Genomic DNA, 20165 nt, shown 5'->3' on the forward strand with positions numbered 1-20165 from the left:
AAATTGGGTGCATCCTCCAGCAGCCTGTGCACCAGATTTCACTCATTTATGGTACAAAACTGGTGTATATGATGAAAAATGTGCCAATGGTCCCACATACTTTTCGGAAAGTAGCAACGGTGACGTAAAAATGGCAATTGCGACCAAATTTAGTTGCCATGGCTTTTAAAAAATTTGGAGTATACCGTATGTCTTTTCTTTTTATACAAGAAAACTGGGGTATGGAATAGATAAATCTCCCCTTTGCGCTTCTTGCAGTCACTGTTACAGTATGGTTTCTACAGTATAGCAGCTCCTCGTTATCTTCAGGACATATTTTTTTCCCACCAGGAAGGTTGTAGGTTAAGGACCTTTCTCTAAGCTGGAGTCAGTTGGGTCCAGACATTTGAGTAACCCTGCATACACAATCCAGCTAGCTGGAAGCAGTCACATAAACAGTCACCTGACACTCCGCTGACAATTTAAAGGGGTTCTCCAAGACTGGGAACCTCTCAATATTACAGGACAGGGTGCAGGGATTAAAAAAGACTCATTCATCAACGCGCTTTGGTTCCAGTGCTGTGCTCCCTTCTCCTCCACTTTTAGTCCCCAATCAATGGCCACAGCAGTGGCAGTGGTCTACTACCATGCCTGCACACATAACCTCTGAGGCCACTATATGGCTAGCAGTGGTGACGTGTGTAGACCAGAAACGGACAGTATAGAAAAGTACTTATCTATACCGTGGGCCCTACAGGAAAATATATGTATGTTTTATTGCGTGAGGGCTTGTGGGTGGCATATGCCATATAGTAGAACACACAAAACACTTTGGTTGTCTAAAGGTAAAGATAACAAAATGAGGCATATTTTTATGCATGTATGACACCTGATAATGCAGACATGGCTACCATAAGCCTTTTCTCCTCTTACATTCGTAAGGTACAGTTGTCACTTCCTCTGGATCTCTCTTGGTACTTTGCTCGAGATGAGATATTGGTGTGAAGTTCCTCGGAGGGTGACTCTCTCCACACACCGGTGAATCCTGCAGCGTTTTCCATTTGCTGAACTTATCCATTCTGCTTGACATGAACACCTTTTTGGTCCCTTGCTTGGCAGACAAATGTAAGTTGTGACCATAGAGTGTAAGATAACCCCTCTGGTCGCACATCCAGACCTGGTTCCTTCTGCCCTCACAAGGTGCTATCTTCAAGGTATGATAGTTGTGGGATTTCATCACTGTTAGGCACTTGTTACTGAGAACATTGATGATGAAGTTGGTGCCCAGGTCCCAGGACCAATACTGATGATGGGAATTAACTTTACACTTGGCCAGCGAGACTCTTCCAGTGTCTTCAGCGGCATAGATACACTTCTCCAACTGGATGTTTCTTATCATGAATCTCTGAGCCTTGGTGACTGTGGATTAAAAAAAATGTATACGATAAATACAATGTGTCACATCTCAGCCAATATCTCATCCACAGTATTTTCTTCAGAAAAAACTATAATACTTATTGCCCACGTTGACTTCTGCATCTTGTTTCTAAGGGGCATTGCAGAGCCATATTTTCAGTCCATGTTTCATCCACATATTCCAGATTGGATCTGGACATCTAATTTGGGGCTGATTTTTCTACTATAATACAATTATCTTATATATATTAAAAAAAATAATCTGATGAAACACAGACCAATTGTTTTTCAGAAATCAGTGGGACATATTTAAGAAACTTTGTAATATATATAGTCGTATTGGTTGCCCTTCCTCTGTAAAGAAATCTCCTCAGTCACCATAAATACATCTAGTGTAAAACTGTCCATAGTAGACAGACAAGAGGAGGGAGGGGATATAGCTGCCTATTCTCACTCATGCTAGAGAGAAGAACGTCTGACTGACTCAGCAGCAGCTCTTAAAAGGGAGAATGCATGTACAGGGAAGAAAAAATATTTAAAAAAAATATACAGGTTAGGGTACTTTCACACTAGCGTTTTTCTGTTCCAGGACTGAGGTCCGTCAAAAGGCCTCAATGCCGGAAAATAACTGATCAGGTATATCCCCATGCATTCTGAATGGAGAGTAATCCGTTCAGGATGCATCAGGATGTCTTCAATTCAGTCGTTTTGACTGATCAGGCAAAAGATAAAACCGTAGCATGCTACGGTTTTATCTCCGGCTAAGAAAACTGAAGACTTGACGGAATGCCGGCATTTTCCCCCATAGGAATGTATTAGTGCCGGATCCGGCATTCAAAATGCCGGACGCGCAGACCGGTAAAAATGACAAACGGAGAGACGGATCCGTTCTTGCAATGCATTTGTGAGACGGATCCGCATCCGGATGCGTCTCACAAATGCTTTCAGTCACACCCAGATCGGCGGATCCGGCAGGCAGTTCCGGCGACGAAACTGCTTGCCGGATCACACTGCCGCAAGTGTGAAAGTAGCCTTACATAGGCTTTTCTGAGACATTTCTGCCTGCAGTACATCTAATAAATCTTCATCTTCTATGTGGAAAAATTAACAATCTGCAAGAGGCTCACGCTGTTACGGCTTTTCTTTCTGACCTTTTCCCCTGTCAGTGTAGCAGGATTGAAATCTGCAGTGTAACACATGAAGGTTTTGCTGCAGATTTGAAGAAAGATCCAAGAAGAAACTTTCCATCGCATGTGGACTCAACCCTTTGCCTCTTAAGTTCTCCAGGATTCTTATTATTATTATTACTACTATGTAACAATACTCTATGCCTGTAGTGAGGAGAAGCGTCCTCACATACAATATAGATTGTAGCTTGTACAGACACCGCTTACAGGCGATTTGGTGACTAATAAGGCTGGACCTTCTTTGTTGATGATATTTTACTGTGACTATAAAGTATTACATCCGCCCTCTGCTGAATGTTTTATGACATTACAATGCTCCGCCACTGATATTAAAATGTGTAACGATGTTTCGACATGCACAGTTTATAGCCTTTGTTGATGGCACATTTCTCTGAATGTATAGTAAAATATTCACAATGTGGTGTTCATGTTATAAGAATCCTCTGTCACGGATGTTATAATGTCCTTTTGAATGCTCTGTGGTATTAGACGGCTTTGGAATTGATATTAGAAAAAATTGGCCAATACTCAAAAAAGCATATACCAACATAGAAGAGTTCCGTCAGCCACCACTTACATGCTACAAGAGGCCCCAGAACATTAGGGATAAACTCGTCAAAGCAGATATAGGAAGTTTCACCAGATTGCCAAAACAAAGGTTCCTTAAAAGCCAAAGACAAGGAACATTCCCCTGTCTCCATTGCGCACAATGCTCGAGTGTAATTAGGGGTGAATACGTCACTCACCTGCATACCGGACGACTATACCCCATCAAAGGATTCTTTACGTGCGATTCCAGTTTTGTGGTGTACCTGCTGAAATGTCCATGTGGTCTCGTATATATGTAGGTGAGACCACACAACATGTCCGTGACCGCATAAGTAAGCATAAATCCACAATTAGACTCGGACACGTTTTGTTACCCATTCCACTCCACTTTATTGAAAAGAAACACCAGATTTCGCAATTGCGATTTCAAATATTGGAACAGACTGATCCACCCAGACGTAGCGGTAATCAGACTTTACTTCGGAAGCAAAAGGAAGCTCACTGGATCTATAAACATGGGACCTTATCACCAAATGGTCTTAATCGTGAATGTGACTTCTTTATAGATGCATAAAGTTTATTTATGATATTTGGATACTAACTCGTTCTTCATCTCTCTTCCAGGCCCGCTGACACGCTAATCACATCTAGTGAGGGTGAGAAATACTTCTCAGTTCCTATGCTTCCTGGCTGATGTTTTGGTCACTTTTGAATGCTGGCGGTGCTTTCACTCTAGTGGCAGCATGAGACGGAGTCTAGAACCCACACAAGTGGCTCAGGTAGTGCAGCTTATCCAGGATGGCACATCAATGCGAGCTGTGGCAAGAAGGTTTGCTGTGTCTGTCAGCGTAGTGTCCAGAGCATGGAGGTGCTACCAGGAGACAGGCCAGTACATCAGGAGACGTGGGGGAGGCCGTAGGAGGGCAACAACCCAGCAGCAGGACCGCTACCTCCGCCTTTGTGCAAGGAGGAACAGGAGGAGCACTGCCAGAGCTCTGCAAAATGACCTCCAGCAGGCCACAAATGTGCATGTGTGCTCAAACGGTCAGAACTCCAGAGGGTGATATGAGGGCCCGACATCCACAGGTGGGGGTTGTGCTTACAGCCCAACACCGTGCAGGACGTTTGGCATTTGCCAGAGAACACCAAGATTGGCAAATTCGCCACTGGCGCCCTGTGCTATTCACAGATGAAAGCAGATTCACACTGAGCACATGTGACAGACGTGACAGAGTCTGGAGACGCCGTGGAGAACGTTCTGCTGCCTGCAACATCCTCCAGCATGACCGGTTTGGCATTGGGTCAGTAATGGTGTGGGGTGGCATTTCTTTGGAGGGCCGCACAGCCCTCCATGTGCTCGCCAGAGGTAGCCTGACTGCCATTAGGTACCGAGATGAGATCCTCAGACCCCTTGTGAGACCATATGCTGGTGCGGTTGGCCCTGGGTTCCTCCTAATGCAAGACAATGCTAGACCTCATGTGGCTGGAGTGTGTCAGCAGTTCCTGCAAGACGAAGGCATTGATGCTATGGACTGGCCCGCCCGTACCCCAGACCTGAATCCAATTGAGCACATCTGGAACATCATGTCTCGCTCTATCCACCAACGTCATGTTGCACCACAGACTGTCCAGGAGTTGGCAGATGCTTTAGTCCAGGTCTGGGAGGAGATCCCTCAGGAGACCGTCCGCCACCTCATCAGGAGCATGCACAGACGTTGTAGGGAGGTCATACAGGCACGTGGAGGCCACACACACTACTGAGCCTCATTTTGACTTGTTTTAAGGACATTACATCAAAGTTGGATCAGCCTGTAGTGTGTTTTTCCACTTTAATTTTGAGTGTGACTCCAAATCCAGACCTCCATGGGTTGAAAAATTTGATTTCCATTTTTTAATTTTTGTGTGATTTTGTTGTCAGCACATTCAACTATGTAAAGAACAAAGTATTTCAGAATAATATTTAATTAACTCAGATCTAGGGTGTGTTATTTTTGTGTTCCCTTTATTTTTTTAAAGAGGACCTTTCACCGATTCTTACCCTATGAACTAACTATACCGACATGTAGAGCGGCGCCCGGGGATCTCACTGCACTTACTATTATCCCCGGGCGCCGCTCCGTTCTCCTGCTATGCCCTCCGGTATCTGCGCTCACTAAGTTATAGTAGGCGGAGATACCAGTCCCTAAGTTATGGTAGGCGGAGTCTGCCCTAGCGCTGGCCAATCGCAGCGCAAAGCTCACAGCCTGGGAGGTTATTTTCTCCCAGGCTGTGAGCTCTGCAATGCGATTGGCCAGCGCTAGGGCAGACTCCGCCTACCATAACTTAGGGAACGAAGATACCGGAGGGCATAGCAGGAGAACGGAGCGGCGCCCGGGGATAATAGTAAGTGCAGTGAGATCCCCGGGCGCCGCTCTACATGGCAGTATACTTAGTTCATAGGGTAAGAATCGGTGAAAGGTCCTCTTTAAGCAGTGTATATATATTCTGTAATGTAATCAATTTGTGAGCGCAGGATGCCACATGTACTCCTGCCTGTTCCATACTTGTTTATATGTTTACTCCATCGACCTATTTGATTATGCACTTGTTTCCCTTTTATTTAATTCATTTTTTGGTGTGAATATATCCAGTGCCTCATACAGTAGCATGTATGTTATTTTGCCATAGATAATAGACCGCTGAAGAAGACCTTGACAGGCCGAAACATCCGGTCACATAATCTAATACCTATAATCAATTGCGCTTTTGAGAAATTACTGGATCATGAATTCTGTGTGATGACATGAATAAAATGCCTTGAACTGCAAATGAAAAGCCGTGTGCCGCAATTTTCTATTTAATTTGCTACGACTGACAAGTCCTTGCTGGCACTGGCAATTACGGTGTGTGGTGCTCTACTTTTTTAACATCCATCTGGTGGGACAGGACAGCCAATTGAGACGTTTCAGCACATGGACACCCCCCCACCCTATAAAGAGAACCCGATCTGGCTGTCATTTTACATTCTGTATTTTGCCAGTGTAGGGAAAGGTTTCTTTGTGGAGCAGGGAAAGGCTGTTAGGGACACCAAACACTAGCTAATAGGGCCACAAAAGTCCTTTTAAGGGCTGGTATAGGTGTGCTATCGATAGGTGTGATATACTGAGGGGTCTGATATACTTATAATATACTTTCTAACATAGAAAGTATATAGTGCATTTGTATTGTGCAGCAGTTGTGTACGGTTCTGTTGCGATACCGCAGCTATATAGAGGAACAAGCGCTATTGGAACAACTATTTTCCACGGGTGTGATATACCTGTTGCCCCAAAAACTGATTGAGGGGTGTGATATACCTGCTTCCACAAAATACTGATTATGGGGTTTGATATACCTGCTTCCACATAATACTGATTGAGGGCTGCGATATACCTGCTTCCACAAAATACTGATTAAGGGGTTTGATATACCTGTTTCCACCAGATATTGATTGAGGCCTGCGATATACCTGCTTCCACAAAATACTGATTAAGGGGTTTGATATAACTGCTTCCACATAATACTGATTGAGGGCTGCGATATACCTGCTTCCACAAAATACTGATTAAGGGGTTCGATATACCTGTTTCCACCAAATATTGATTGAGGCCTACGAGATACCTGCTTTCACAAAATACTGATTATGGGGTTCGATATACCTGCTTCCACAAAATACTGATTGAGGGCTGCTATATACACTCACCTAAAGAATTATTAGGAACACCATACTAATACGGTGTTGGATCCCCTTTTGCCTTCAGAACTGCCTTAATTCTACGTGGCATTGATTCCACAAGGTGCTGATAGCATTCTTTAGAAATGTTGGCCCATATTGATAGGATAGCATCTTGCAGTTGATGGAGATTTGAGGGATGCACATCCAGGGCACGAAGCTCCCGTTCCACCACATCCCAAAGATGCTCTATTGGGTTGAGATCTGGTGACTGTGGGGGCCATTTTAGTACAGTGAACTCATTGTCATGTTCAAGAAACCAATTTGAAATGATTCGAGCTTTGTGACATGGTGCATTATCCTGCTGGAAGTAGCCATCAGAGAATGGATACATGTTCTCATTCTGTTTACGCCAAATTCGGACTCTACCATTTGAATGTCTCAACAGAAATCGAGATTCATCAGACCAGGCAACATTTTTCCAGTCTTCAACAGTCCAATTTTGGTGAGCTCGTGCAAATTGTAGCCTCTTTTTCCTATTTGTAGTGGAGATGAGTGGTACCCGGTGGGGTCTTCTGCTGTTGTAGCCCATCCGCCTCAAGGTTGTGCGTGTTGTGGCTTCACAAATGCTTTGCTGCATACCTCGGTTGTAACGAGTGGTTATTTCAGTCAACGTTGCTCTTCTATCAGCTTGAATCAGTCGGCCATCAGCTTGAATCAGTCGGCCCATTCTCCTCTGACCTCTAGCATCCACAAGGCATTTTTGCCCACAGGACTACTGCATACTGGATGTTTTTCCCTTTTCACACCATTCTTTGTAAACCCTAGAAATGGTTGTGCGTGAAAATCCCAGTAACTGAGCAGATTGTGAAATACTCAGACCGGCCCGTCTGGCACCAACAACCATGCCACGCTCAAAATTGCTTAAATCACCTTTCTTTCCCATTCTGACATTCAGTTTGGAGTTCAGGAGATTGTCTTGACCAGGACCACCCCCCTAAATGCATTGAAGCAACTGCCATGTGATTGGTTGACTAGATAATTGCATTAATGAGAAATAGAACAGGTGTTCCTAATAATTCTTTAGGTGAGTGTATATTACAATGTGCTGTTGAATGTTTTATGATATTAGACTGCTCCGACACTTTTATTACAATGTGCTGTTGAATGTTTTATGATATTAGACTGCTTCTAATAAACACTTGGCATCCATAAACACTTTTGCGACAGGAGAAGTAACGGATGTGGCAGTTTTGCGGTCCATATATGAACCTCACGGCAGGCGGAATAGTAAAATATGAGAAAAGACAGCAATTAATCTTCACAGGATAGTCCCCAGAATGGTATCAATAGAAAGCAAATAGCTGGACGGCAGCAGGTGGAATCAGGAGAACCTGGGCTAGTATAACTGTCGGCTTAGCAGCATTGATCCACTAGGTATAAGATATTATCCAGTAGAAATTTGGGCACGACAGATGTAAGTTGGGCAGGGCCCACTCCCCACAGCAGTTAGGAGAATAGGTCTCTTCCAGGGCACAGTAACTTGCACATTAGCTTCTATTACTGGAAGGGAAGTCCTAGGTATCCCCTCATCAAGCCCTCCACAGAGCGGTCCTTTTTCCCTCTATTTACAGAGAATCAGTAGGGCCTATCCGCTCTCCTTTATCCAAAATGGCGCCCGCCACGTGTCTTCACCGCCTCCACCTCCGTCCCCTCGGCTTCACAGACCGCTCCACCAGCTTACTGACAGGATCCTCAGGGGCGCGGGATGGCAAGCAGGCCAAGTAAGGGATAGTGCTGCCCAGCGTAGTGCAGCTCCCCGCTGAAGCGCCATATACTGTACCGGCGCTCTGTCCCCAGCGGGGCAGCGCTACTGCCGACCTCTCTCTTCTTCTCCCCCAAGTCAAATGCTGTATGGCACAGGCTGGGAGTTTGATGGTGTAACTAATGCTGGGTGAACTCAGGATTTTCCCAGGATTCCTCTGGAGCACCGCGTAGCTGCTTCCTTACACCTTGCTGGCTAGGATACGCCCCAGCGCGTGTTATTTCTAGTTGATGAACTAGTTCAGAATGCACATGATATAAGAATTAGCTTTTTCCTTGCCTTTATGGGAATCATTTTTACTTCTTGTACTATCAGAAATCGTTTTCACAAGCGTGGATTTGTTTTCCTATCATCAGCGTACATTGTGAGCAATGTATACACTGCTAGACACATAAACACTGGCCGCTATAGATAATGGTTGTTATGAGCCCAGAGGGGCGGCCATTGTCTTCCAGTTCACACGATGGGAAGAAACAGTAATGTTAAGACGCCAAACAGGAAATAGCTGCCTGGTACTTACAGCAAGTTAACGATGAATGCAAATCATAGTATAGAAATGATAGGTTTTTATGCAAATTCTATTTTATTCTCTATTTATCTGAATAAAAATTATGTATGGGGTACAATTGTGCGCTCTTATTAGGCCTTATTAAAGTTTTTTTTTTTGGAAGTAACCTATCTCAATGTGTACGGCGCTGTGCTTGATAAGCTGCAAGGAGGCCGCAGTGCTCGGAGCTTTCAAATAGCTCATCGGCGGGTGTGACAGGAGAACAACCCAGGACACACCAATATTATATTGATGATTAAGGGTGCATTCACTTGACTGTATGTATTTTGCGGATCCGTAAAAAATATGGATGACTCCATGTGACGTTCATGTTGCATCCGTTTTTTTTTTGTTTTTTGTGCAGACACATTGTAAGAATAGCTATATGACTAGTGTGCAGTCTGCATTTTTTGCAGACCCATTGAAATGAATAGATCGAATGAGGAGCGAAAATACAATCGTGTGAATAGGGCCTTATCTTGATGGTAGGTACTCCTGGAAACCCCTTTAAGGCATTTGGACATCTTTGAGGGGTAAGTCTCTATTATTCTCTCAGTATTTTTCAAAAGTCTCATCCATATACTGTGGAGGGCATGCTGTGGAATTTAGCATTTTTTATTGAACTGTTCCTTTAAGAGAATGCAATAATAATAACTCCAATTTTTGCTGCACGATTTTAGTCGTTACGATACTTTCACACTTGCGTTTTTCTTTTCCGGCACTAAGTTCCGTCGAAAGGGCTCAATGCCGGAAAAGAACTGATCAGTTATATCCCCATGCATTCTGAATGGAGAGTAATCCGTTCAGGATGTCTTCAGTTCAGTATTTTTGACTGATCAGGCAAAAGATAAAACCGCAGCATGCTACAGTTTTATCTCCGGCCAAAAAAACTGAAGACTTGCCTAAATGCCGGATGGCATTTTTCCCATAGGAATGTATTAGTGCCAGAAATACTGGAAATGCCGGATCTGTCCTTCCGGTCTGCGCATGTGCAGACCGAAAAAAAGGTGGAAAAAATAAATGCCAGATCCGTTTTGCCAGGATGACACCGGAAAGACCGATCCAGCATTTCAATGCATTTTTCTGACTGATCAGGCATTTTTAAGACTGATCAGGATCCTGATCAGTCTTACAAATGCCATCAGTTGGCATACGTTTTGCCGGATACGGCAGGCAGTTTCGTTGACGGAATTTCCTGCCGGATCTCTCTGCCGCAAGTGTGAAAGTAGCTATAGTGATATAATTTCTTGCCACGTCTTTAATATCAACTTTGAACTCAGTCCAGAACTTTTTCACCTTTTTGTATTGGCCCAAAACTTTTTCTCTTTTTTGTAATCTGTCTAAAGTAGTTCCCATGTAATTAAAAAATTTCAGGATGTCTTCCGTTCCGTCCCTTTTTATGGTATTTGGCCAGAGGGTATTTTCTCCGGCCCAAATTCCGGAACACTTGCCGGATTGACGGATCCGGCATTAATTTCCATTGAAATGTATTAATGCCGCATCCAGTACCAAGTGTTCAGGAAATTGCTGCATTGACGAATCTGGTTTTCCGGTCTGCGCATACGCAGACCTTTAAAAATGTGAAAATAAATAAATGCCGGATCCGTTTTTCCAGATGACAGACGGATTAGCCCAAAGCCAAATCAGACGGATCCTGATCCGGAAACAAATTATATCCGTTTGCATACTGATTTTCGGATCCGGCAGGCAGTTCCCGCAGCGGAACTGCCTGCCGGAATCCAACAACGCTAGTGTGAAAGTACCCTTATTCAATAAAATGTATTTGTATATCTGTATAACTACTGTTTGTTTTATTTCTTATTTCTGTGTCCAGCTCACTGAGGTGGCCGCACATGCTCAGTTTCATCCTTCACCTGCCTCCTGAGCTGTGATAGGGAGAGCGTGGACACGCCCCCTGAGCTTCAGCAGAAAAGACACTCCCCTTGAGCTGTCAGATTGATATAAATCAAGCAGAACAAAAAATGGGAAGATCTCTGGATCCATGTGAGGTACAGGGCTGGTTTGTTAGAAAGAGATTGTCATGAACTATATGAGGCCTGGTTTTTATTTTTTTACATTAGTCATGGAACAACCCTTTAAATGGGTTGTCCAAGTTCAGAGCTGAACCCGGACATACCTCCATTTTCACCCAGGCAGCCCCCCTGACTTGAGAATCGGAGCAGTTCATGCTCTGATGCTCTCCTTTGCCCTGCACTAAATCGGACAGAGTAGAGGCATTTTCAGGAGTTCCGGTGACGTACCGGGGCTCTCCATGGGTATGTCAGGGTTCAGCTCTGAACCCGGACAACCCCTTTAAACAAGCTGATTACATCAATATATGACGTCATACATAGGAAACACAAATAAAGAGGATAACAAATCATCCAGGCCAGGAGGCTGCACCTTGAAAAGTTTTAAATCAAGAGAATTCAACCAGTGATTATTTCTGAGCTGCCGAGCGCAGACAGAGAGGCTTTTATACAGAAAGGACAAGAGTTCTGAAGACATTTACATAATGGTGCTCCTCCTCGTTAATCATCCCGTAGAATTCCTGCTACTATCCCTGGGTTTTATGTATGGTCAGAGGATACTTGGCCACAAAAGAGTCTGAGAGGGACAGTTTTAGTGTTTTCTTTAACACAAGATTGGCAAATATAGTACTACACAGTCTCTATGTTACAGTGGCAGCTGCTGTGATAAACTTACCTGGTAGACCGGCCCTGCCTCCTGCTGCCATCTGGGCCTGGCTGCCGGACCCGCTCTGTCCCTCCATGCAGGAGGAGGCCTGTTTGTCGTTAAAACCTCTCTTCCTTTGCCCACTGACTTACCTGACCTGTGCCTGTTACCCTTATTGCCTCTCTGCTGCCTGCCCTGACTGCTGACTCATTCCCGTATTGCACATACTTCTCCAGCCCTGACCTGGCCTGTCCCTGACTACAATTCTGCGTGACCCCCTGGTGCCTAGTACCAGGGTCTCTGACCCCCGTGGATCAGTTGTTAAACACACACAGAGACTACTGCAGGAGGTAGCGGCCTGGTGGCTTCCATGCAGAGAAGTCCAGATTCCTGTATAGGGGTTATAGGGTGAAAACCGGGGGACTGCCAGGATAATGTCCTTAGGATTAGCCCAAAGCCAAATCTGTTGGTTAACACAGTTATTCCACACCCACTGCCGAAACACTATAGAGAGCAGTAGCAATAGTCATTCTATACTTGGAAAGAATAATAATAGTTACCGTAGTTTTCGCTCCATAAGACCCACCTATGATGTAGAGGAAGAAAATAAGAAAATTCTTTTTTTATCAGACTTTAGATCAGACCCCCAATCTTCATCAGGTCCCCAAAACTCATCAGACCTCAGATCAGACACCCAAATCAGACCCCCATTCTTCATGAGACCTCAGATCAGACCAGCAATCCTTATCAGACCCCCATTTCTCATCAGACCTCATAATCAGACCCTCAGACCAGATGCCCATAAAGACCGCCATTTCTCATCAGACCTCATATTCAGACCTCAGATCAATCCCCCATCAGACCTCAGGTCAGACTCCCATAGATTATCAGACCTCAGTCCCTATCATACCTCAGATCAGAACCCCATCAGACCTCATTTCATACCTCAGATCAGACCCCTATTGATTAGTTGACCTCAGATCACACCCCCATTGATTATTAGACTTCATATCAGACCCCTATGAGACTTAAAATCAGATCCCCAATTTAGACCCTCATTGATTATTAGACCGCAGACCCCATCGGACCTCAGAACAGAACCCCATTCCTCATTATACTTCAGATTAGAACCCCATCAAACCACTATTCCTCATTAGACTTTAGATCAGACCCCCATCAGACATAAAATAAATAAATGAACTTACCTCTCTTGCTCTGGACTGCGCCACCACTCGGGAGATCCAGCGGTTCTCTCTGCACTCACCGCTCCCTGCTTTTCTCAGGCCCCCACTTTACCATGACATGACGTCACACAGCATCAGTTCATAGTGTGCGCACTACGTCCTGATGCTCTACAGTGAAGAGCGACGTGGAGAAGACCAGGGAGCGGTGAGTACAGCCAGCACCAGGAGTTCTGTATTCACAGTTCCCTGGTCCTGCTGTGTAGTAGTTAGCGCTTCCATAATGAAAGCACGTACTAGTGTTCATTTCATAAGATGCACTGCCATTTTACCCCCACTTTTGGGGGGGGGAAGTGTGTCTTATGGAGCAAAAGTACGGTATGTTCTTGTACACTGGGCGCAGTATTATAGTAGTTACTAGGCATCAGGGCTGGGCTGCCTATCTCCCAATTCTGCCAAATGCCAGATGGGCCAGTGCCGGGATGGGCCTCCTCGGGCACTGAGAGTAGTTGCCACCGCAAATCCAGCTGTACAATTTACCAGATTTTTTTTTACTATGTTGGAAAAAGCTAGCTAATGTGTTCCCTGCTGTCCCCATGTACAGATCACTGATAACAGTCATATAATAGTAACAGTCACATACTGTAGATCACTGTGATCACAAGCGCTGGCTCAGCGATCTCCCGCAGTCCCATTGAAATGAATAGAGCAGTGCCTCGTTTGCGCGGTGCGCTCTCATTTTATTTCTATGAGACTTCCAAAGTTTGCTCTGCTGTTTTCAGGACTAGCATAGAAATTAATGGAGAGGATGCCCCGCATGCGCAGTGCGCTTTCTGTCGCTTTTGGGGCCTTTTCTGGAGATAGGTGACATTGGTGGCATAATTTAGTGATATAGCAAAAGATGAGATAACCCCTTTAATCCTAATTTACATGATTATTTTCATTATTTATAATTTATGTTTGTATTTTTTCTTCATAGGAAGAACTATAATAATATTATATACAGTATATACAGTCCTGATCAAAAGTTTAAGACCACTTGAAAAATGGCAAAAAATCATATTTAGCATGGCTGGATCTTAACAAGGTTCCAAGTAGAGCTTCAACATGCAACAAAAAGAAATGGGAGTGAGACAAAAAAAATGTGAGCATTCAATTTAATGAAAACAACGAATAAACTGAAACAGGCTGTTTTTCAGCTCATCCAAAGTTTTGGACCACATGCCTTTAAAAGGCCAAATCTGTGCAAAGATGTGGATTTATTGTCATTTTCTGTCAGGTAGTCACACGTTGTGATGGCAAAGGCAAAAAAACTCTCCCTTTTTGAACGTGGTCGGGTTGTTGAACTGCATAAGCAGGGTCTCACAACGCGCCATCGCTGCTGAAGTGGGACGCAGTAAGACAGTCATTTGGAATTTCTTAAATGATCCTGAGGGTTATGGAACAAAAAAGTCAAGTGGAAGACCCAACAAAAATTTCATCAGCACTGAGCCGGAGGATCCAATTGGCTGTCCGTCAAGACACTGGACGATCCTCGACCCAAATTAAGGCCCTTACTGGTGCTGACTGCAGCCCCATAACCATCAGACGGCATCTGAGACTGAAGGGCTTCAAACACAAAAAACGTCTTCAAAGACCTCGTCTCCTTGAACGCCACAGAACTGCTCGTTTGGACTTTGCAAGAGAGCACCAAACATGGGACAAGAAAAGTGGAAGAAAGTTTTATTCTCTGATGAGAAAAAATTTAACCTTGATGGTCCTGATGGTTTCCAACATTACTGGCATGACAAGCAGATCCAACCTGAGATGTTTTCTACGCGCCACAGTGGAGGGGGCGCCATAATGGTCTGGGGTGCCTTTTTCTTCAGTGGAACAATGGAGCTTCAGGAAGTGCAGGGGCGTCAAACGGCTGCTGGCTATGTCCAGATGTTGCAGAGAGCATTCCTCATGACTGAGGGCCCTCGTCTGTGTGGTAACGACTGGGTTTTTCAACAGGACAACGCTACAGTACACAATGCCCGCAGGACAAGGGACTTCTTCCAGGAGAATAACATCACTCTTTTGGCCCATCCTGCGTGTTCCCCTGGTCGCGAGGGGGGACCAGAGGGGGCCACGGCCCCCCCTACATCTCTGTGCCCCCCCAACTAAAATGCCCCCCCAAGTGAGCCGTTGCAGTCGGGCACAGGGAGATAAGCGCTTCCATTGCGCTCATCTCCATAGTCATCTGCCTGTGCTGCGGCGGGGCAGGGGAGGGAGAGGCGTTTCCCTTCCCCTTCCTCTGATAGGCTGCAGGCACTACATCATCGCGCCGCCTGAGCCATACAGCGCGGGACGCAGGCCGGAAGAGGCCTGCATCGCATCGCTGACATGGAGGTAAGTATAAGTGTTTTTTTTTTGTTTTTTTTACAATAGTTTTACAGGCACATGGGGGGGCTTATTACTGGCACATGATGGGGGGGCTTATTACTGGCACATGATGGGGGGCTTATTACTGGCACATGATGGGGGGGCTTATTACTGGCACATGATGGGGGCTTATTACTGGCACATGATGGGGGGCTTATTACTGGCATGTGATGGGGGCTTATTACTGGCACGTGATGGGGGCTTATTACTGGCACGTGATGGTGGGCTTATTACTGGCACGTGATGGGGGGCTTATTACTGGCACGTGATGGGGGACTTATTACTGGCACATGATGGAGGCTTATTACTGGCACATGATGGGGGGCTTATTACTGGCACATGATGGGGGGGCTTTTTACTGGCACATGATGGGGGGCTTATTACTGGCACATGATGGGGGGCTTATTACTGGCACATGATGGGGGGCTCTTGCTACTGGAACATTGGGGGGGGCTCTTATTACTGGCACGTGATGGGGGACTGGGCTCTTATTACTGGCACATTGGGGGGCTCTTGTTACTGGCACGTGATGGGGGCACTTATTACTGGCACGTTATTGGGGGCACTTATTACTGGCACGTTATTGAGGGCACTTATTACTGGCACATTATTGGTGGGCACTATAGGGGCATCTACTGAGGCCACAAAGAAGGGGTATTTTATATGGGGTGCTCTGTACAGTAGCATTTTATACTGGGACACATTCTGGTGGGTACTATGGGGAAGGGGGGAGAGGAGTACTATGGAGTCATCTACGGGGGGCACTAAGAAGGGGTATTTTATACTTGCAAATTATGGGGGACACTGAGGGCATCTACTGGGGCACGATATATGGGGCATTTTATACTGGTACATTATGGGAGGCACTACGAGGAAGGGGGGAGAGGAGCACTATGGGGGCATTTACTGGGGGCACTATATAGGGGTATTTTATACTTGCACATTATGGGGGACATTAGCTCAACTGGGGGCATTACAAGGGGGTATTTTTTGCATTGTCACATTATAAGGAGAATTATTTCTACTGGGGGGGCATTATGGTGGGCTTTATTACTCCCCCATGGTATGACCTCCTAGTAGCAGCACCAGCCTCTCCCTGCTCTGTGACCCCTCTGCCCCCAGCCAAGTGTTGAAGTGGCGTCCGAGATCCCCAAGGGCCAAGCCAAGTAATTGTAAGTTTTCATGTGAAATATGTTTATGTTATACACATATAGCATACACTGTGCCACACAATATACAGTATACCTCTACACTGTGCCCCACAATATACAGTATACCTCTACACTGTGCCACACAATATACAGTATACCTCTACACTGTGCCCCACAATATACAGTATACCTCTACACTGTGCCACACAATATACAGTATACCTCTACACTGTGCCACACAATATACAGTATACCTCTACACTGTGCCACACAATGTACAGTATACCTCTACACTGTGCCCCACAATATACAGTATACCTCTACACTGTGCCCCACAATATACAGTATACCTCTACACTGTGCCCCACAATATACAGTATACCTCTACACTATGCCACACAATATACAGTATACCTCTACACTGTGCCCCACAATATACAGTATACCGCTACACTGTGCCACACAATGTACAGTATACCTCTACACTGTGCCACACAATGTACAGTATACCTCTACACTGCCACACAATATACAGTATACCTCTACACTGTGCCACACAATGTACAGTATACCTCTACACTGTGTAGTCTGTTCTATAAGCACCCTTGTTCTGTGACGGCGGACAGAAAATAATCTGGAAGTGCCCCTCCCGAGACCAGGCTCTGGATCCGCCACTGGTCTGGACCGCTCACAGGAGTGTACATTTCTTCTAAACTGTAATCCGTATCCTCTGACCGGCAGAAATCAGCACTCGCTCGGTAACAACTAACAGGCAGTGCCTGTAGGCTGTAGCCTGGCCCTGTTACCGAAGCTAGCCGAGTGGTGTAAGGTTAAGGTACTAGTAGAGATGAGCGGCCGCTTAATCCTGATTTAAAGTTACTGCAGGATATGGATTACAGTTTAGAAATGTCAAATGTACACTCCTGTGAGCGGCGGGGAGGGGGATCTGTGGATGACACTGTTATAGGGAGGGGGATCTGTGGATGACACTGTTATGGAGGGGGAAATGGGGATGACACTGTCATGGGGTGGATCTGTGGATGACACTGTCATGGGGTGGATCTGTGGTTGACACATATAGTATAAGATGCTATATATGGTATGTGTCATCCACAGATTCCCCCCCATAGTAGTGTCATCCCCAGATCCCCCTCCCTATAAAAGTGTCATCCACAGGCAACTAGGACATGTTGAAATCTTAGTGATTTTTTATTTTTTTTTAAACCACAGACAACAGGACTTTTCTTCCCTGTTGCGGTTTTAGGTATTGGGTAAAGTATCGCAGCATTTCTAAGCGTACTTGTGTAAATGTATCGTTGTTATAGCTGCCCCCCCTACTTTTGTCCTGGCCCCCAGTTTCCCCCCCCCCCAAAATTTGAAAGCTAGAGACGCCACTGAATCCAATTGAGAACCTTTGGGGATGAATGGCAAGGGAAGTTTACAAAAATGGACAACAGATCCAGACAGCAGATGGCCTTCGTGCGGCCGTCTTCACCACTTGGAGAAATGTTCCCACTCACCTCATGGAAACGCTTGCATCAAGCATGCCGAAACGAATTTTTGAAGTGATAAACAATAACGGCGGAGCTACTCATTACTGAGTTCATGTTTGGAACTTGGATTTCTGTTTGAGGGGGGGGGGGGGGGGGTTTAGTTTTTTTTTGGAGGTGTGGTCCTAAACTTTTGATCAGCTGAAAAACAGCCTGTTTCAGTTTATTCGTTGTTTTCATTAAATTGAATGCTCAAAAAATGTTTTGTCTCACTCCCATTTCTTCTTGTTGCATGTTGAAGCTCTACTTGGAACCTTGTTAAGATCCAGCCATGCTAAATATGATTTTTTGCCATTTTTCAAGTGGTCTTAAACTTTTGATCAGGACTCTGTATATATATATATATAGATAGATAGATAGATTTATACACAACTGTTTCCACAGATTTACCATGACAGGCTGCAGATTTCCTTTATTTTCTCCTGTGTTTTCTTTCTATTTGTTTCCTATTTGAATAGCTCTAGTGGTTTGTTGAGTTGCCATGTATAGCACCTGAGGCTCCCTGTATGCTGGCACCCCCATGATGGTATGTCATACAATGTACAAATAACCATGTCAAACATTGCCTAAGTATAGGTGCCATATAATATGATGCTCTAATAACATAGCCATAGGTTGGCTTAACAGACAGTGTATTAACTCATGTTGCTACCAATGTGAGAACACAATCGATATGAAAGAAGAAAGCAAAGAATATAGAAAAAAAAATTTGCACATCTGAATCATAGATCTTATCACAAAGCTATGCCCCAGGCTATACGTTAAAGCCAAAACTGTAAACTGCCCAAAAAAAAATATACTGCACAAAGTACTGTAAGTGTCACACAGTTCAGTTTAAAAGAGTTTTCCACGATTTTTTTACTGATGACCTGTCCTCTGTCCTCCTCTCGGTACCCCCGCCGATCAGCTGTTTTGAGAAGGCAGCAGCGCTCCCATAATTCTCCTAACAGCGCTTCCATAATTCCGCTTCTTTTCCTTCTTGATGTTGCAGTTTCAGTGTCGAGCAGTGCATTAGTGCCTGGGCACCTGATGGCCATGCAAAACCCACTTGTATCACGCAAAATGTCTAAAACTGTGCTTGTGGTTTTAGAGTCTTTTTTTTTTTGATCCGGGGTTTCTTTTTTATTTTTTTCTCATTTTATTTATTTGTATGTATTTATTTATTTGTGCATGATAATGTATCTATTGATGAATTAACTAATTACTTCATTACTATTAGGGGCCTACTTATTAGCTATCCCCATATACTGATCACTGGTAACAGGACATCGATTACTGACCTCTATAGATAGACAGGCAGAGAAGACAAACATCAGGTCTATGTACAGGTATGTCTCTAAGCCCCCTCTGAACAAAGTCATTTCCTTTTCTGTTTTTCATGATTTTATTTTACTTTGTAGTTTTAGGATTTCCTCTATTATTTTATTGTAAGATTACATTTCAGGGAGTTTGATAAGCAATGATAATTTTTCTATAGAATTCTAGTAAGAAGGCTGAACCAAAGAAAACATTGATCCTTTGCATAACGTCCGCAATTCCGTTCCGCATTTTGCGGAACGGAATTGCGGACCCATTCATTTCTATGGGGCCGCACGATGTGCAGCCCGGATCCGGAAATGCGGACCTGCACTTCCGGGTCCGCAATTCCGTTTCTAAAAAAAATGGAACATGTCCTATTCTTCAACGCAATTGTGGACAAGATTAGGCATATTCTATTATAGTGCTGGCGATGTGCAGTCCGCAAAATCCGGAACGCACATTGCCGGTGTCCGTGTTTTGCAGATCCGTGGATCCGCAAAACACATACGGATGTGTGAATGGACCGTAAAGCACTGTCCCTGTGGGTTACCATTGATCTTGTTGCGGTGGCCACTCCACCTCACCCCATGACTGTTGCTTTAAGTTTATGTGTTATTTTCATGCTATTATACCATTAGTTGCACTGATGTATGATAGGCCATGTTATTTATGTAATGTGATATGTCACATGTGTGCTGTGCAGGTCTG

General features: G+C 44.7%; 1 protein-coding gene across 2 annotated transcripts in view; it reads right to left on the reverse strand.

Annotated features, from left to right (window-relative positions):
* The window catches only part of LOC120992299, a 119633-nt gene that overhangs the window by 2706 nt on the left and 96762 nt on the right, over nt 1–20165 (reverse strand). For both annotated transcript variants that reach the window (XM_040421186.1, XM_040421187.1), the window contains exon 2: nt 913–1398. In XM_040421186.1, coding sequence (XP_040277120.1) covers nt 913–1398 — 486 coding nt within the window. The remainder of the gene's footprint in view (nt 1–912; nt 1399–20165) is intronic.

This window comes from Bufo bufo, chromosome 2 (genome assembly GCF_905171765.1).
Source record: "Bufo bufo chromosome 2, aBufBuf1.1, whole genome shotgun sequence".
NCBI classification, from domain to species: Eukaryota; Metazoa; Chordata; class Amphibia; order Anura; family Bufonidae; genus Bufo; species Bufo bufo.